This window comes from Carassius auratus, chromosome 12 (assembly GCF_003368295.1).
Source record: "Carassius auratus strain Wakin chromosome 12, ASM336829v1, whole genome shotgun sequence".
Classification (NCBI taxonomy): Eukaryota; Metazoa; Chordata; class Actinopteri; order Cypriniformes; family Cyprinidae; genus Carassius; species Carassius auratus.
Window position 1 is genome coordinate 3,631,582 of NC_039254.1, and position 19,844 is coordinate 3,651,425.

The 19,844-nt window shown below is 37.4% G+C and overlaps 1 protein-coding gene across 1 annotated transcript in view; it reads right to left on the reverse strand.

The window, feature by feature from the left end:
• The window catches only part of LOC113111513 (src kinase-associated phosphoprotein 1-like), a 30,448-nt gene extending 12,561 nt beyond the window's left edge, over positions 1-17,887 (reverse strand). Inside the window, exons 1-9 of the mRNA XM_026276291.1 lie at positions 17,635-17,887; positions 16,789-16,894; positions 16,081-16,106; positions 15,741-15,857; positions 2,900-2,980; positions 2,742-2,825; positions 2,535-2,659; positions 2,371-2,434; positions 809-1,057 (exon numbers count right to left, since the gene is read on the reverse strand). Of these exons, the coding sequence (XP_026132076.1) occupies positions 809-1,057; positions 2,371-2,434; positions 2,535-2,659; positions 2,742-2,825; positions 2,900-2,980; positions 15,741-15,857; positions 16,081-16,106; positions 16,789-16,894; positions 17,635-17,674 (892 nt within the window). The 5' untranslated portion in view covers positions 17,675-17,887. The remainder of the gene's footprint in view (positions 1-808; positions 1,058-2,370; positions 2,435-2,534; positions 2,660-2,741; positions 2,826-2,899; positions 2,981-15,740; positions 15,858-16,080; positions 16,107-16,788; positions 16,895-17,634) is intronic.
• Positions 17,888-19,844: the final 1,957 nt, after the last annotated feature.

Here is a 19,844-nt window from a genome sequence, read left to right on the forward strand (position 1 = left end):
TAACTTGTGTAACAAGGACACCGTAAAATAAAGTGTTACCAAAATAAGTTTTACTATCATCAACACTAAAACTATTCGTTTCAATGATTCAGAGTCGACTCTTTCTTTTGAGAGACAATAACTTTATACACAGTGCACATTCAGATTTCAATCTTTGCAGGAGGTTTCATCCACTTAGAGCTGTGTTACACACCGCATGAAAGGTAATTTTTAAAAATCCATAATAGGGGCACTGTAATGCATGCTTTATGAATAAAAGTATAAAAATATTTTTTATATCTTACTGACCCCAAATGTTTGAATGGAATGATTAATGAGATTAGTTAATATATCAGCACACTACATTCAGCACTTTTTAGACAATGTCATAAAAGACCTGCACAGCACTTTTCCAAACTGAAAATCTGAGAGGCGTAAGAAGATGAGAGAGAGATGAATGAAGGGCGGAAAAGTGAGAGAGTTGGTCACTCGATCCGCCATCTGTGGCCAGCTCAGCTGCCCAGCACACATGGCAAAGTAAGGTGAAAATGACAGCCCTCCAGAGTGATGTATTTCTCCTCAGAGATCTCACTGGGTCCTCTGAGGGTCCTGCTATCATTCTGGGTGACCAGATCTTGATGTATATGCTTTTAATGATGGTATTCAACACAGTAGAGTTGATGATTACACCCTCAGTTACTCTGTTCCAAAATCCCCTCAAAAACTGATGGCAGTATTTTTTTGTATTTTTATGAGGATAATCCATTATTAAACCCTGTTTTGTTAAAAGGGCCAATCAATGAAATATATCATTATTTTTTTTCTGTACCTGGAAGCACTTCATAAATGTCCTCTTCGTCCTCTTCTTCATCTTCTTGAGTTCCTGCTTGGCTCTTCCATTCCTCACGGCTGCTTTGGGGGGTTTGTCCCAGATTCGGGGTGGTGACCGGTGCAGGAGCTGGCCCAGGACGTGGTGGTGGAGGTGTGGCAGCTCGTTCAATGTCATCATATGTCTCTTCATCTTCTTCCACCTCCTCTTCCTCATCATCATCAAAGGGGATGAAGTTAGAGCTCAGATCTTGGAGAAAAGCCAAAAAACAATCATTAACATCTAAATGATGAAAATGCCTGCAGACAAATAAGACCAATTTCTTGTGTTGTAAACGTACATGTAGTGGTGTCCCAAAAGTCTGAGACCACTAGTAAAAATGCTTATATTTCAATAAAAAAATTTGAATTAATCCCTACAGTATCAAGTCACTCTCCAAATATTGGAGAGAAGCCATGAAAGCAAACATTAACACCAAAATAATAAAAATCATAGTAGACAAATAATATCTACACTTAGTGGGGTCCCAATAGTCTGAGGCCACCAGTGACTATTTTGCAATTTCCTAATTTAATGCTTTTTATTTCAAATTACATTAACTGCATAATTTAATTTGAATGAGCTTATTTTCTTTATAGTCTTTCTTCTGGTTTTGTCATTTTGCTTTAATGACAGTGGGACTCCAGACACAATAACTCTACAAGTTTGCACTGATGATCATGTGATCCAGCATGATTTCAGAATATTCAATGTCACAAATTTGCTTTGTCGAAAAAGTAGTACATAAACAGTTCAGGAAATCAAATATTTAAATAAATCGACTATTTTTAAACCATTGGAATTTTGATTTAAATCCAACTTTGATTGATTGTCAGTGTGTTCCCACATTTTTGGACCTCAGTGTAGCTTTGGAGAATTCATCAAAAATAATATCAGAAATGTATCACTGTGCAGAAATCTGGGGTGAAAAAAAAAGTGTTAAACTTGAAAATTATTAGAGTGCTAATACTAAATGATGCTTGTGCCATTTGGCTGTATGTACATGTGCGAAGGGGGTTGGGGAGGGAGAAAACTATCTCAGGAGTGTCCATTACTTCCCGCAAATCAGAGGGCCGCATTGAGCCCATTTTAGAGTGGCGAGGGTGTCTCAGATCTGTCTCAGATGAAGTGAGGGCCTGATTGCAGGTGACTGGCCTCTGTAACACAGGCTATCGTATCCGCACTGCCTGGATGCCAAGCAGGACCAGATCGATGCCCCTAAAGGATGACCGGGCAAATCCCAATCAATTTCCTGTAAAGAGCGCTGCGCTACGGGGAAGAGGAGGCAGCCTGAAGCACGTTGGACTCAGAAGCTCAATGACGCTGCATGAGGAGGTCTAGAGACTATCTTATTGGCTGAGGCAGGAGGAAAGTTATTGGTATGCCTTTTTTCTTTTTTTTTATAAAACTGCCCTTTTCACCTCAAGATGATCACCATGGTGCTTGGCTCAAGATGAAGATGCATTCAGCATAATACAATATGTTATGTATTCTAATAAAAATGTATTTCATATCTCACATACCCTTAAGAACAAAATTGATCTGGTCCACCCATTCCCTGGCCTCACGGGGACTGCTGGCAGTGAACTGCAGAGAAAAACTATCATTGTTGATAAAAGTCAAAGTAAAAGATGAGTGAATACAGCTACAGCAATGAGCAATGGGAGTGTGTTTGTGTGTGTTGAACCTGGTAAGAACGTCTTCCAGGAGCGCTCAACTCGAAACACGAATTCTTTTTGGAGTCCTTGCGTAAGCTGGGCACCAGCTCTGCACTGTAACCATTAATATAAAACGAGCCCTTCTGCTGCTTGTCTGAATTCAGAAGACAAAATCCCAGATTCTCAATATCTCTGTCTTTGATGTTCATGTCGTCAGTAAACAAGACAGGACATACCTTTCTCACTCCCGAAGTAATAAAATATGGTGTTGTTTAGCACACACCATCGCTTTTGCCATTCCATGCTGAAGAAACTGTGATCTGAAAAAGAAAAAGATTAGAAATACTTGTGGAATTGATGTGACTTTTGATGCTTTGATTTGAAAGATTCCTACCACGTCTCTTCTTCTCCACGTAGCCTTGCTTTAGGATGTTACTCAGGTCCTGTGCAGCCACCAGAGGGATCTCTTCAAAAACTGCAAAACATCAGCAATCAATATAAATGAATAACACACTTATTCAAACATGAAATAGAACACTTATGCTTATTGTTTATACAATGAAAATAATTATTTAAATGTATAAAAGAACACTGTTCAAAATTGTATGGTCAGTAAGATTTTTTTTAATACTTTTAACAGAAGTCTCTTGTGCTCACCAAGGCTGAATTTATAAAAGAAAAATAAAAAAAAATAAAAAAAGCAGTACTTTTGTGAAATATTATTACAGCTATAAATAACTGTTTTCTATTTTAATATATTTGAGATTGCAACTAATTCCTGTAATGACAAAACTGAATTTTAAAAATATAAAAAAAATATTAGAAATAGAATCTTAACAATGTATGTATTTAATGTCATACTATCACTTTTGGTCAATTTAATGTGTCCTTGTTGAATAAAATAATTAATTTCTTTAAAAATAGAATCTTACTGACCCCAAACTTTTGAATAACAGTGCATGTGTGTTTTTTTATGTGTGTGTGTGTGTGTCTGTGTGTGTGTCTGTGTCTGTCTGTGTCTGTGTGTTTGTGTGTGTATATACACATATACATATATATTTTTTTTGCACCCTCAGATTCCAGATTTTCAAATAGTTGTATCTCAGACAGATATTGTACTATCCTAGCAAAACATACATCAATGGAAAGATTATTGGTTTTCAGATGATGGATAAACGTCAAATTCTCTGCACACACACATTTGTAAATAATTAAGAATTATACAAATTATTAATTATGTAAATTATAAATATATATATTTAGGTGATACCATTGAGCTGTTGCACTGCTAAAAAAATAAAAAAAATCGGTCATCGTAAGATGGTATAACCTCCAGGTTTAGGGAAGAGGGGGCCGGCCCACCAATAAAAAATTGTCCGGGGCCCCTTATGGCGCTGCTAATATGATGACAACTGTAATAAGAATATATCAAAAGCTTGTGCAGGGCTTGCTGCACTTTAATCTGCACCCACGCATCTATTTTTAGCATGTTTTCTAGGCCATATAAGAGTGGCAGCGCAGGCGAACAATTTGCTGCAAACAGGGAAACGAGACACAAATCCTCACCCTCACGATCAGGCTTTCATCAACTTCAAACCTCAAGAGCTAAAAGAGAGCGTAGGCGACAGGTGGGCCTCTGGGCACGCTACCAGACTTATTTAAAACTCATTTAGACACGAGCAGATGCTTCCTTCCCTGCACGCTAATGCCGAAGTAATCTCTGTGGCATGTCTTCTCTTTGAGCTAAGGCTGCCATTCGATGCAGAAAACAGATAGCGTCATGCAGTCAACTGTGCAGAGGGCTGTCTTGAACTTGTCACTGGAAAAAAAATGTCAAAAGAACAACGTTAAGTGCAACTGTTATGTGAGCGGTGGATATAACAGCTTGGAGAATCGAATGCCTCTATAAATAAGACTCAGCTCATCAAACGCACCCAGTCTGCGTGACATCATCACCATCGAGCTCTGTAGCTCGTCATGTTATGTGTCCAGTTTATCAGACAGATGACCATCTCGCAGAGAAGCCCTTTGACCCTCACTCACATTCACGAACACACATGTGCCTTTTCCGTACACACGGCCACATCTACGTCGTCATAAATACAACTGTTTGTCAAGGGTAAGTTGATGTATCATCGAAAAAAAATGGAGGCCTCGGTCCAGCCACTTCTATGTTCATTTTTCTCTTTGTGCACTTTCATCCCGACACCTTTTACTCCCCTCATCCATCCACATCCCCCTCTGTTCATTTATCTAAAAGGTCAAGCCCCGGTAATAGTTCAGAAGAAACCGAATAAACAGAGGACATGTGAGAATGGCGTACAATTAACAGTCTCTCTAATCTTCACACACCTACTGACAACCTTCTTCCTCAGGCCGTGCTGTCTGACCCCACGGTGCGGTCGAAGACTTAAGCAATGGCAAAATGAATGGCGAATTTGTGTTCAGTCATTCTTCACAACCTACGACCTGCCCTGCTGAGGAAACCAAAAATACAGTGGGCGTGATTCTGGCCAGTCCCTATATTCGTGATTCTTCCACAGGGTAGCAGTGTAACCAAACATTTCACCTACAGAAAAAAAAAGTGGCATGTTTTTCTATTCTGAACTGTCTCCAAGGAAACCCAGGATTCTGATTGGCCGAACAGATGCAACATTTAACTTCAGCCATTTCTTTCAAACCAATCAGAGCTTGATATATTAAAAGACTCAGAGGACAAAAGCAGCCAAAAAGTCAGTGGAAAGAAAAAAGAGCTCGAACCGTTACATTTCTGCCTGTTTCTTATATTGTCAGTTTCCTTAGATTCTACATGATTTTATAAACATGCACATTTGAAACCATCATAAACAAAATAATTTATCTCTGTAGAACTATTAAAGTGACGTAAAAAATGCACGCGGCAATGGTCTTGAGGATTTTCATTTCGCCTATAAATTGCATTTTTAATTATTCAGAGCGGTGAGGTTTCTTAACTCTCACCCCTTGCATTCTCCCTCCTTAATTAGCATAAGGCCAATCATTTCCGTTTAAAACGGGCTGTGGATGTTTATGAATATTTCAGAGTGTTACATCACCATCGTTCTCGGAGGCTTTTTTGCTGTTAGGCCTTTTCCGACTTCATTTATTTTGTTTTCTCCTGTTGTTCTTTACCAACATCAATTTCTCTGAAGTATTCACAGACAAAAATGGAGCATCAAAATGTATGCAGAATCATACATCAGAGGACTTATTTAGTTTTCGCTAAGCAGACGTCCAATTCCAAGCTTGATTTTGTCAGTAACTCATGACAAGAGGCACACAAATACGTGGAGATGTGGGGAGCGGAGAAAGGGAGCGACACAAAGCTAATGACTCTCCTCCAGGCGCTCTCCGCGGCTGCTAGACGCTTTGTGGTGATGCATGGCATGGCCTCTGCGATGTGGCAGGGTGAGATTGGTGGAGTGAGGCATTGAGCGTGCCACGCAGAGGAACGTTCATCAGTGCCACGGCAGCAAGAGAGCAGGGACGGATGCCACGAGAGGAGCTCGGCGGGATACAGAGGAGCCAAGAAATCCCTCGGCCAAGCCTCCCTCCCACTCCTTCTGCAACATGGAGGTAGGCACAGCTCCAGGTCACACTACTCCTATCTCTGCCTGCCACTCCTCACAGACTCGCTCTGCAGAGAGGCCCTTTTGTAACAATGACATCGGAAAATTTGACAGCGAGAGCAGCAGGTCTCAAATGAGTGGCGAACAAACAACCTCATATACTATTTAATTAATTATCGTTCGTCATAAGCTCATTTAAGGTGTTCATATTGGATAATAAGGCACCGACATGTAAATACTGTGCTCACAGGTGATGTTATGAGCACAGCAGGTGATCCGGCTATAAACATCTGACTGATGCTGTAATGATCCGAGGAGGTTAACATAAAACACCTTTAAATAGCATCACAGTTGAGTAGCTATAAGTCAATGACAGGGCACAGTCAGCAATGTCAGATGCAAAGACCTGTCAAAGACAGAAATGCGGCAAAAAGTAGATTTATTTATAAATGTAAGTTTGTTTATTCCGTTTTTTAAATGCCTGACATGGTCAGATGATCAAAATGTTACATCAAATATAGTATTTTTAGGTTATGTGTGTGATTTTTTTCTCTGTTCTCTATTTATCTCTTCATGGCATTTGTTATTATTAAAATGCATTGATCAAATTATTAAATATCTTGGGAAGACTGCATGCCTGGACTTCAGGTGTAGCTTGATGTTTCCGAATGCGACCATCGACACAATACAGTGATTTACTGTGGCCACAAAAGTCAAGACCACTAACATATTGATTAAAAGAGTCAATGAAAGATTACTAACTGATCATGTGATCACATTTGCATACTGTTGCATTCTTTTATAATGCACCAAATTTTACACACAGAGAATTCTCAATACAGAAAGACTGATAATTATTTTCATGATATGGCTGAGATTTCAAAATACTATTCTAATTTGTGTAATTAAATGAAAAATAAAACACTAAGATCTTGATTATTCATTTTTAATGCTTCAACTGAATTTTGCCATTAAAATACTACATAGTACAGTATGAAACTGAATATTAATTTTGAGGACGTTTAAGAGTTTTATTAAATTACTGGAATGTATATAAAACATACACACACACACAACGCTTATAAATAAAAACAATTCCTATATCAAGCAATAAGCCAAAAAGAAAAGAAGATGCCTGTATTTACAGTATATAAACAGTACAAGAAATCTGCATCAGATCGATGCCCTATCCATGTCTTCCAGTTATGCACCGTGTGTACGGGACACACGGGCCTGCGGTTGACCTCAGCATGAACCTCAGAGATGAGGTGAAGCAGAAGGCACGAGGGTCCCTGGGGGGCTGAAGGGAGAGGCAAGGGAGGAATGCTGATCAGAGAGAGATGGAGAGACTGGAATTACTGCGCTCTCCTGTACAGCACTTGATTAGAAAAAAGGAGTACTCCAAGCATCCTTAACCCCCCTGTACTGCACACCAATACACAACTGCACACAGAGAACAGCAAATTGACACATTTTTCCTCATTAAAGGCAAAGTCAGTGGCCTCTGTGCGATGCCTGCGCATAGCAAACATTAGGAGGGTGAGAAAAAAAAAGATGGAAAGGCATTAGGGAGGGGGAGCAAAAGACTGAGAGAGAGAGATCCCTAGGTGAACGGCTCAATTGAACATCACCTCTCTAAATTGTCCTTAACAAGAACTGATTCGATTTGAATGAAAAGGATCTGTTATTCACAACATGAGACCTGAAATCATGCAGCCCCTGAACAGTTTTGCAGTATTACTTATTATTTACAAGATTCCAGGATGGACCTTTTGCCGGCCTCTGTTTAAAGGCACAATTGCGGGCTTCACACATGATGTGGGAAACCATTTAGCATGCTTTAGTGCCACAACATTGTTCCTTTACTGACGAGCCGCACCGTACCAGAAGAAAATTTATAGTCTGGCAAGGAGCAGGGAAAGCAAAGGGGGTCCTCCATTGAGAGACCAGAGCTCTATAAATTTTACCCCCATATATTATGACATCCATTCAAAAGTTTAACTGCAAATACTATAATCCTGAGATGGCAGAGAGGTGGACTGGGGTGCGACAGCCAGAGAAGATATGACTCGAAAGCAGTGTCATCATCACACACGGCTGCAAAGAAAAATGAGTTCGGCGAGATGTGGAAATATACTTACACTAGTGGAGCTGAGGCATGCGAAAGCTTGAAATTCAGTGCTGCCGGTTATAGCCAATTCACAAAGAAAAATGAACTAGACATGAATATACAATAAAAGTGAGTGTGTGTTTATTTCAACCAGAATTATGAGCAGGGTCCTATTTTTTTTTTTTTTTTATAAAAGCTACAAGAAAAAAAAGGAAAAAATATGAAAGGATGTTCATTCATTTCACACAAGAAAGTAAAAGTCAATGCATATACAGATCTTCATCTAATACCTTTGTATTTAACTAAATGAAGATAAAACACAGATGAAATGTTTTTAATAAACTACATTAGACAACATTGTGGCATTAAATATTTTGGAGTGTATAATTCAGGCATTTATTTAATTCTTTTTAAATATAGCATTGCATTACTGCTGTTTCTATTAGCCGTTCAATATCATTTTGGATCCATTTACAAGGCACTCTGTCACAAGCAAATGTTTTGAATGTGGGGAGAAATGGAGAGAAGAAAAAAGGGTTGAGACGGGAGTGTTGTATTTCGGAATGAATTGTAAAAACATCAGTTTAACCATTCAGAAAGTAACTACAGTGCTAAATTATATACCACCACCCTTTTAAGTCTTTACAAATATAAGGGATTTTCAGGACAAAAAAAGAGGTAAGCATGTATAATTTCATCTGCCTTATAACTGCATTAGATCATGTTAACTGATGCTAAACAATGGTTGTTTAATAAGCAGTTAATTTTGTTTCATTTAAAATATAACATCACACACACAGCTTTTCATCTGTTTAAAAAAATAGACCTGTATAAAATAATATTGAAATAGTTATATTATTTGTGTAACATAACAACAATAAAATAAAAATATATGTTTTCTTGTAGGATACTTGTGACTATAGGCTAATGTTCAAGCAAAACATAGTCCTAATCCCCCTCTTAGTGCTATCGATTTAATACATTTTAAAATAGGAATATGAATGCAGATGATGTATTCGATGGTAGCCTAAATATATAGGCATAGGCTATATATAAAAAATAAAAATCATAAAGGTAAAGGAATACTAGTTTAAGGCATTTCTCTAGTTTACGTCTCTTATCTGCTTGTTTGTTAGGTTTTCTTTGAACAGTTTTGATGCATGAACAATGAAATATGCCAGCGGACACGTGTCGACTGTCTGCGGAACTCAAATCAAGATTCATGATATCGAGCATCGATCACATTAGGAATGCAGCACGGTCGTAAAGTTTGACGTGTTTGTTAACGCTCACATAGCCTACATGTGTGCCACACAGGTATTTATGACCGTCTGATAAACTCCAGAAAACTGCTATTGTGGGTCTGTTTTATTTAACTGAGAATGAGTGAGTGAAAATAACCAGATTTTCAATTCAGAAGAAACAAACATGAAATTCGATATTAGGCCTACTATGTGATCGCCTTAAAGTGTCGTTTAGTTTATACAAAACGTGTAAATATCAGTAGGATTGCTTTAGTTTGAGGAAAAAGATAATTTTAAAAAGTCCACCAGGGGGCGCGTGTTAAGTGAAAGTAAATGGTGTTCTCTGAAGAAAACTGAACTACGACAACACTGACTGTAAAATAATTCACTAGGCCTATAGACTTCATAAAAAGTTAAATAAAACACTTCCATCATCTAACAGACCATGACAACGATTAAACATTTTAAATTAATTAAATTACATCCTAATAAAAGTTGTCTCTGTTTCTCACAAATGTTTAGCTTATATGACAGGCTATATTGATTTTTTCAGGTTTTAATAAATACCCGCTTGAACTGATTTCAATAGGCCTATAACTATTATAGACATCGTTCACATTTACAAGTATTTTTTTATTCATTAATTCATTCTACCATAGTATATAATAAATACACTTCGTTAACAACTCAAGATCGTGGTTTTTCAATTCAGTCACCAGGAACGTTTCGACCTATGCAAAAATAAGACATCACAAAATAAAATTTTGATTTAGTATAAGCTACCATAATACGGATTAAACAATGCATTTATAAATAGCTGCATATAGCCTATGTACCCAAATTAAGATATAAATTATAGCCTAAATATTACACATTGGAATTGAGAGTTTATGTCTTCAGAATAATTATTTTTAATGCTACAATATCCATCAGGGGCGTTGTTAACTGCATTCCTTTCTACACCCTAACTTTTATTCTGTTAAACAACTTTCGTTTCCAATAATAATAATAATAATAATAATAAGCTAATGATAAAACATTTAGCTCACTTTACCTTTGCCGAGTCTTAGCCTATATATATATATATATATATATATATATATATATATATATATATATATATATATATATATATATATATATATATATATTATTTTTTGTTGTTGTTGTTTGTTTGTTTTTTACATGATTTCTGGATTATCTTATTTTTGAGAAATTCGTTTAGAGTTTAATAAGATAGGCCCGTAGGCTATACATAAATCAGAACAATATTCAATAACCAAAACGAACAATTCACATTCGAAATACTTTCTAAATACCTTTAAGGTAATTTGCCTGTCTTTGTGGAGCACGCGCAGAATAGGTCTACAGTGCAGAATCGCCGCGCGTGTCCTTGAGTAAATAAATAGAAAGTTCAAAGGCTTCAGCCGTTAAATGGTAGAACTACAAGAGCCAACAGTTACACATCTGTAATCTTAATCCAGCCATATGTGAGCTATGTCCTCTTTATAAAAACAAAACTTGTGCTTTATTTTAAATAATTTATTATATACACAACACAAATCTGGAGACAATTTTCCATCTTATGCTACTCTATGAAATTTAGGAGAGCAGGATAAGTTAACTTGAAGTGTTTTTATTGGCTCAAGGTGCTTATGGACTGCAGCCAGGCATTGTTGTAACAAAAAATCACTTCATGGAAAATCCTCATCTTGTGATAACATCAATAGGATTTTTTTCTGTTGTACATTTAAGTATGTCATATCATGGCCCTGCCAGTCATCATGAAAATTATTCGGTTCAGTGGTTACCAATGGTTGTGTTTTATCACACACACTGCAGTAATGTGCATTACCAAGCCAGAAATCTCCCAAACTTAAATATAGTCTCTCACTCGTGAAGCTCCTTACTCAAATTCAGAACCATGTGGGGGAAAACTCTTTTATGATTATTATGTTTCAACACTCAATTTAAAACATATGGTAAATTAGGCAATTAGCATAATATTTTCAGTTTTTTGACAGATAAATGATACCTACACACAGGCTGACAAATCATAATGGAGAAAGACATTTCATGGAAAAACAGTTCATCTGGTCAGTTTAAAGATGCGAAAACATTCCAAATGCTGCTGCAGAACAGACCTCAAAGAGTCAGAAACGTCAAATGGATTATGTCAGCAAACACAAAGACAAAAGAAATCTGTGAATGTTCATTTCTAGCATAAAACACTGCACAAATGCCCTTGCAAACCACAAGCATTTGTAAATATTAAGAATGCAACAGACCGGTTACGGAGAGCAAATCTGCATTTAGCTAAAACTAAAAAAGACACATAGAAGACATTTGAACAGCACTCCCTCCCTGTGGGTGTACAGGCGAACACACCTACACACGCTTTCATTTGTTTCCCAATGAAAGCATCAGGCCACCTGGGCCTTGCATCGAAACTTCATCAATCTCTAGAAATGGAATCCAGTGGAGAGAAAAATCAAATTCTCATTTGCAAGATGGGTAAGGGGGAGAGGAGAGAGAGAGAGAGAGAGAGAGAGAGAGAGTGCTGTAGGTACCTGGGAAGGCTAACCTCTAGCTGAACCCACAGCATTGAATCGTTTCGCCATTTGTCTGCGATACTGACAGGCTGCAAAGAAGATTAGACACTCAAGGTTGTGACTTCCTATTCTGCTTATTTCATCCCTTGCAAATCATGGAAGACTTCCTCTCCTCACCCACAGTAACTTTTACTAGACCGAGACATATTATATCGAACACAGAAGCAATATTTTCCTAACCAATGAAAGAAAATGCATGATGAATATAGTGATGCACGCTCTGTTGACTCATCATTGCACAATGAATAGGCCGACTGACAATGATACGACATTAACAGTTGAAAATCTCTTCCGAACGATCACTATACTGGGCTGGAGGAAAAGTGAGAACGTGTTTGGGCGAAACAGTGAAATTACAAATGAGCGAGAGACGGAGCGAGAGCAAATATCAGCATTTTCTGCAGCATCGTAGCCTTCTGAGAGTGAAGTGAACTTTTGAACCCGTATTGCAGCAGCAGCAGCGATGCACTGAGGATGCTCGGGTCTAATATGTGTCTATTTCAATTAATTAATGCGAAGGGAAACAGAGGGTGGGAAAACGACAGCGCAGAGGAAAGATGGTGTCATCTTTGCCGAAGTCATTTAACGTGCCCTATGAAGCCTGCCAATGCCTCATACTTTACTCTTTCACAAAACGGCAGCAGAATATTAATCACGATTGGAGGAAATTAATGGATTATTACTAGAATGGATGGACGCTCTTGGAAAAAAAATAAAAAATAAAAGTGATTCAAATCTAGTCCCAGCCAGTGAAACTTTATTTGAACTGTGCTGTTGCTATGGCAGCTGAGGTCAATAATGTAGACTCAGTTGCCCTAGACAGAGTTCAGACAGGTCACGAATTGACCAGAACAAGACCCAGGGGTCAAAAGTTTACTGTAGGGAGGAAGAAACACTCAAATTGTGAGCACTCACAGTAAATGTATGGAGTTAAGAGGCATGGATGAATACCAGCTGACTACGACTCAAACACAGAGGTCATGTAAGGTGTTTATGATCACATGACTTCACCTCCACATGCCATTGCATTAGGATAAATATGACAATCCAAGACTGCAGGACAGAGCTCTGCCAAAAAATCCTTGACAGTAATTGTGATGATGACGAAAATGAGATTTGCTCACTTTAGTTTGCGAAGGGTCACTTAATTGCCAAGCTAAAATGTATTTTTCATTGATGCAAGCTCTTTTTGGACTCTCCAGAGATTCATTACAACAATCAATTTCACAACCATTCATTTAGAGGCTCTAAGATCTTGAGAAAAAAATTGAATTTACATCTTGATTATCTAATTTGCGATAAAGAAACAACTTCACTCTGAATCCTTGGCCTTTCTGATTGGCTTCTCTAGCTTTGCCTGTAAAGCTGTGGTGGGGTAAGATAACAGGAACGAGAGGGGCTTTTGTTTCTGGACATAAATCAAGTCAGTGCACACAAAGAGCCCAAAGCATGTGCAGCCTTTGATAGGACATGCATTGATATTAGCCTCTTAAACACACAAACTCCTGTCAGACTGACAAACCATACACCTTTTCGGCTCTAGCCTATTTGTTATTACTGAAATGATTGGTGGATTGGTGTCTTGTGTGCAATATATATATATATATATATATATATATATATATTAGCAGAGATTGCAAGCAAATATCTGCTACTCAAACCATTCAGAGCAATAAGAATGTTTCTTTTTTCTACAACTTTTGCGTTTCCTAAACTTGACCTGGCAAAATATCCACCCCACTGTGTGGCTCCTCCTGCCCTGGGCTTCCCATCCTCGGCTGCAGGGCTGCTGTCATCCAGACGAGGCTGCAGGCACGGTGGGGTCAACCGTGCGGTCTGCGGGTGAAACTCAGTTCACATTACCATACAGACAGGGGCCCTGACAATAGAGCGCCCATCTGTTCCTGTCAGCTATAACAAATCTAGTGTCAAACCTCCCTCTGGAGACAGGGAGGCAGCGCTGGCTAAATGAAATAACACTGACTCCTCCCATCGACGAGTCAACTGCAACCCCATCCTCCAGTCAGGTTAGAGCACAAGCAGACACAGTCAATTTCCCTTCCTCACACAGGCGAGCATGTGACATCACAGAGCGAGTAACGGTGCAAGAATTGAATGCCTGAACTATATTTACCCTCCGCTACAATAGGGTAAATTTGAAAATATCAGCATGCAGGGACACCGGCTCATTCATATCACATATGCATTTTATTTTCATTCACTCGAGCTAAGCAAAAAAGGGCTCTCAGCATGGAGCGTCCTTATTGATTAAAAGCCAAATGAGAAAAACTAAATCTGAAATGCTGAAAAAGATGCACATTTGAATCTTAATCTTCATGATTATATTCCTCTCTCTGATTTCATATGCACCAAAATGCTTTCCCGCTCAAATTTCAAATGTCCTCTCATTGGGTTTGATGTGAGATCCCCAACTGGTGAACTAAACATGAACCCTGAACTGCACTTGCCCTTGCTGGTCATTATCTTTATTGAAAGAGCGACATGATGTGAATTTTCTTCGAGTTACTCCTCTTTGACTTATATGCCGGCACAGAAGCGAATCAAAGGAGCACATCCAGGTTTGACCCCTTTTGTTGCTAAATCACAAACAACATATAAAATAAATGGGACGATGGAGTATTCATTTTTACCAGGGTGGTGAGAAGTTTCATGTCAGTGAACAAGAAGGCGTATTCAAGATAAAAACAATAATTTATGGTTTTCACAAACAGCAATTGTGTAGCCTGACCTTTTTTCTGTTCTATCTGGAAAACTGTTAAGAGAATAAAAATAGTTATATGAAGCAAAAATCTATTCATACAAAGAAAGAGAGAAAGATTCTGATTTCGCTTTGCCTTTTATTGGATTACAGTATCATCTCTGAACAGGTCACTAGAGATCAATGCTATTGACTTGAATGTCCCTCACTTGTTTTCTTTTCACTTATTTCTGCAAAGCTGCAGGCTTTTGATCCCCCGAGAAAATTGTCAGTTGTATGATGAGTGATAAAGAAGAGAAAATGGATAAAACGCCCCTCAGGTACAGGGTTGAGTTTCAAGACCAGCTGGTTACAGAGGAACCAGGGATGATCCGTCACAGATCATGGCCAGAAGCAACATCAAACTGCCCACGTTAGTAAAAAAAACACACAAAACACAGATTTTGACAGGCTATTTTCAGTCTGAGTCTGCAGTACATCCCGTTTTTCTCTCTTTAAACTTTGAATTACATACCAGTTTGCGTTTTCCAAATTGTAATAGGCTATACAAGTGTAAATATACTTGGTGTCAGAAGGTCAAGAAAGCTCACATTTTGGCACCATTGTTAAACACAGTCAAACATGCCACATCTTAACCCCAAAAACCTCAGGACACATGGCCAAACATCCTGCTTGCCTGCCACTAGAGGGAGAGCTTCATCTCTTGGAGGGTAAAGACCACCCTCCCATTCTTCCTCCACACACTCCTCAATGCCAGCAGTGGAGTTGTGGGAATCCACTAGAGGGTGATCTGTTACCAGACACCTCCACTGGGGTATTTCATCACTACCAGTGAAACCCCCACAACAAGAAATGTATTAAAGATGCTTTAGACAAGTTTCCTGTCTCTACTTATCACCGCTTACATGCATTAGACATTCGAGAAAAACACACTCATCTGCACAAAGAGTGGCTTGGACTCACGTTCAGAAGCACCTTCCTCCTGGTAGTCAGAGGCCACGGACATATCATCTGAGGGGGCAGAGCGTCCCAGACTGGAGCTGCGGTTGTCATCTGAACTGTCCTCAAGATTGGATTCAGCTAGTAGAAAAAAAAAATTTTAATCAAGAACGTCATACAAGTAGAAACTTTGTTGTGAGTTAATTCGACAGACATTCATAAAATGAAAATGCTGTGGGAGGAAAGTCGAATCATTTGTGAAACCGACTTGTTTTCTATAGGGCCATTGTTCCAGGAAAGACAGATTCTGAACGGAAATCTTGCTTAGCAAATAATTCGAATCATGAAACGGCTGTTCACTTACGTCTGTGGGGGAATTCTTGCGGGTGTCTGCAAAAGAGAGGGTTTAAAAATGATTTTAGAGAAGAACATTTTGTAAAGGATAAAATAACCTTCTAAACAAATGGACTCGAAATTTTTATAAACAGGGTTATTGTATAAGGCTTATAATCAGAAATAACTAGGTTCATAAAATGGTTTGTATTGTTCCACTATCTTTCTTAAACTAGATAGACATTTCAGATCTGCAATGAGAGCCGTACGACAAATTCTTAAAGAATCGAAGAGGCGTTAGATTGATAGCAGGATGAGTATCTGTGTAAACACATGCATCTGTAAAGCAGTGCATTGCAGCATTTGCAAATGATGCATTGACAGCTAAGTATTCATGTAAGCCAGTGCTGAAGAAGAAAAAGTATGCTTATTCTCCTTGCAAACACCTTGTTTCAGCACAGCAAACCACAAAGCCACTGCAGCCGGTATGCGCAGTAATTGTACTCTTTGCTTTTGAAAAGCCAACAATAGAAGAACCTTGCCATTTGCTTCCTGTCTGTTTAACTGTTGTGTTTCATTTGTAGCTCAGTTGGGAGCACAGATTCTCAAGCTGAAAATAATTTGCTTCTATAAATTTACTTTTTATGTGGTTTTCAATGTGCAGCACAAACAAGGAGGAGCGAGTATGTGTCAGCTCTAATAGCTATGCATGAATAAAACATATTGTGATATCCCTCACCTCTTTTGGATGACATGAAAATTTCGTAGGAGAATTTCCCTGGCCTCTCGAGCAGGATCACTGAGATTCTCATCCTGGAGTATGTCAAAAACAAACAACTCGCAGTCTGAAAAAAAAAACATATAGAAAACAACCTCAGTAAACTATGCTACTTTGCTCTGTTTGTAAGATACAAACAAAGTAAATAAAAATTAACAGTTAAATGTAAAAACTTTTACTATGTATTTTAATATGTGGAAAGAGAAAAATCTGACCAATAACTCACTGCTACTCAATAGAGCATAGCATGTATGTTTTGAAATATGCAAAGCACTGTTCTATTCATGCAAATGCAATAGAAGCCAGGATGTTCAGATGACAATAGTCATCCTGTCTGTGTCAGAACAGATAACATCTCATTCATGTGTAACATTTTATACAAAATGTTTTACTCTAACGTAAACCTGGCAAAGCAGAATAATTAAAAGAGAAAATAAAACTAACTAAATCAATAATCTGTAATCAAGGTTTAAGAGCATAACCCACGGTGTGTTTACTATGAACTGGAAAAACAACTCTAACCCAATTATTTTTAATTATATATATATATATATATATATATATATATATATATATATATATATATATATATATATATATATATGGTACTTGGGAAATTATATATATATATATATAATTTCATTAAAAATAATTTAGCATGTAATTGTATCAATAAAGTTAAGTGTTTAAAGTTACCTTCAAAAGTTACATAAAAACTAACAATACAAAATAAGTAGCCTAAATAGCCTATTTCATGTATATTGAAAGAGCACACAATTGAATTAACAGAGAAACAACGGAGAATACCTTTTAACAGTTGTCTGAAGTCATCAACAACCGTCCCCATCTCTTACTCTCTGAGTAAGACTCCAACAGAAATAAAGGCTAAGAAAATATGCTGATGTCAACGACTGAAGGTCAAACTAATTCTAAATGAATTTGGTGGTCGCTTGAAATCACACAGCATGAATTCACAGAATGAAATAAAAAGGAATTGAAAGAGATATCCACACACACGCACGAACACGAATCGGTTGGCGGAGAGAAGATGAAGAGGAAGTGCAAAGCACATTGTTGTGAAAATGAAACGTGTCTAAAGAGATGTAAGCGAACTAGGCTACTTTGTGACACAGTGATGTAAATTAATAACAAAATATTACTGCTGAATGTGCCAATGACACCATATTATAATTTTTAAACCGTCCACACGGTTAAAATACAGCTGAGTAGCCTACACCGTTTTCAATTAGCTGAATCGCTGTTTTCTTTTGTAACGATTTAACAGCGACAGGCCGAGATCAAAACCGCTGCACCTCGTTTTTTGATCTGTTTGCCCTAACCACTTTCTCATATCATGACCATCGATCATGACTACACCATCAGCGGTCTAATGTGCAATTAGTGGCCATGTCTTCTCCACGTTGAAAGACTAAAAGTGTTTATAGAAGGTAAAGGCCTATGGTAAGTTTGTTTAATGGTCGTTGCGTGCGGATTGGTGCGTCTATTGAAATTTATATATTAGCATTTTATGCTAATCTTTACGACTTCACTTCCATTTTTACAATGGACAAACCCATCCTAACACTACTGCAGCCCCAGGGCGACCGGTAGTGTTTATATTTGAGCAACATTAAAGTACTTTAGAAATCTACCTACTAGCGTTACTCGACCTGTCTGTAGTGAGCTATCAAAGAGTGCTGTTGTCACTAATCTATCTCGCTACCGAGGTGCAACATGACACTGAGAAAAACATTTAGGGGAGAGTGGAGTGAGGTGAGCAATTTTTATATTTATGTGATAAGGGAAAATGAGGCAGGAGTACAGTTAAGTGTCTAAAGTAATTTCAGGATGTTTCCTATCATTTTAAATTATCAGAATGTAGCCTATGAAAAAGGGTTCTAAAATATTGCATCTTAAAAAAAAGTGTTCCCGTGGCTTAATTTGCCCCAGGTCAGATGCACCATCTGGGTGTAAACTGACCATCTGATTGAATCTATTAATTCTAAAGAGAATTAACCTCTTCTAAAAACTATTTTAATAAACATTCTTCGTTTAACAAACAGTCATAGCCTATTTCTTTTCCTAATGCTTACTTAAACAACATAAAACCAATCAAATATTAAAATGTCAATCTTTAATTGTTCGCATTTTTGAAACAATGTGTTGAACACCAAAATTGTAACATTCCCAAAAACAAATTAAACAGAGTTTCTTAAGTAAAATTAAATAAAAATTCAATAAGAATGAAAAAAATAAATATCGCTAGTGTTGTCAAACATTAATTGCGATTAATAACATCCAAAATAAAACTTTTTAGTTTTCGTAATATATATGTGTGTACTGTGTATATTTATTATATAAATACACCCACATGCATGTATATATTTAAGATAGAAATGTGTTATGTTTATATATATAATTAATTTATAGGCTATATAATCTAATATCATATAAATATTTTCAAAATATATACTGTATACGTGTGTATTTATATATGCATAATCTACACAGTATACACAAGTATTATCTAAACAAAAACTTTTATTTTGAATGTGATGTTTGACAGCACTTAGAATCACTGGAACTAAGCTATTTAGTCAAAAGATTCTTGGCATGGTAGCTTTTCTGCAATGTTGAACAGGCCGTTAGGGACTACAGGTGGAAAGATATATCTGATTATATGAATAAATAAACTAGAAACAATATGTATATATATGATAAACTTAACCACTTGCATAATATCATATTAAAATGCCAGTTTATATGTTAGAGGTTTAATATAACTTCAGTGCCTTATGGTGGGTTAAGTTAAAATGCTTGCTCAATTTACCCCACAGCATTTGGCTCACTCTGCTCCATCTTTTTTCTGAGGGGGGTGAGGGGCTAGCTAGTTTACTAATGCAGGCTTATATTGTGCTAAATGTTTTGCATGGTTTTATGTGTTACTAAATCACCTATATGCATCATAAATATTTTTAATCCTTGTTAAATTTGCCTTGAAAATGCTTAAAAATTGT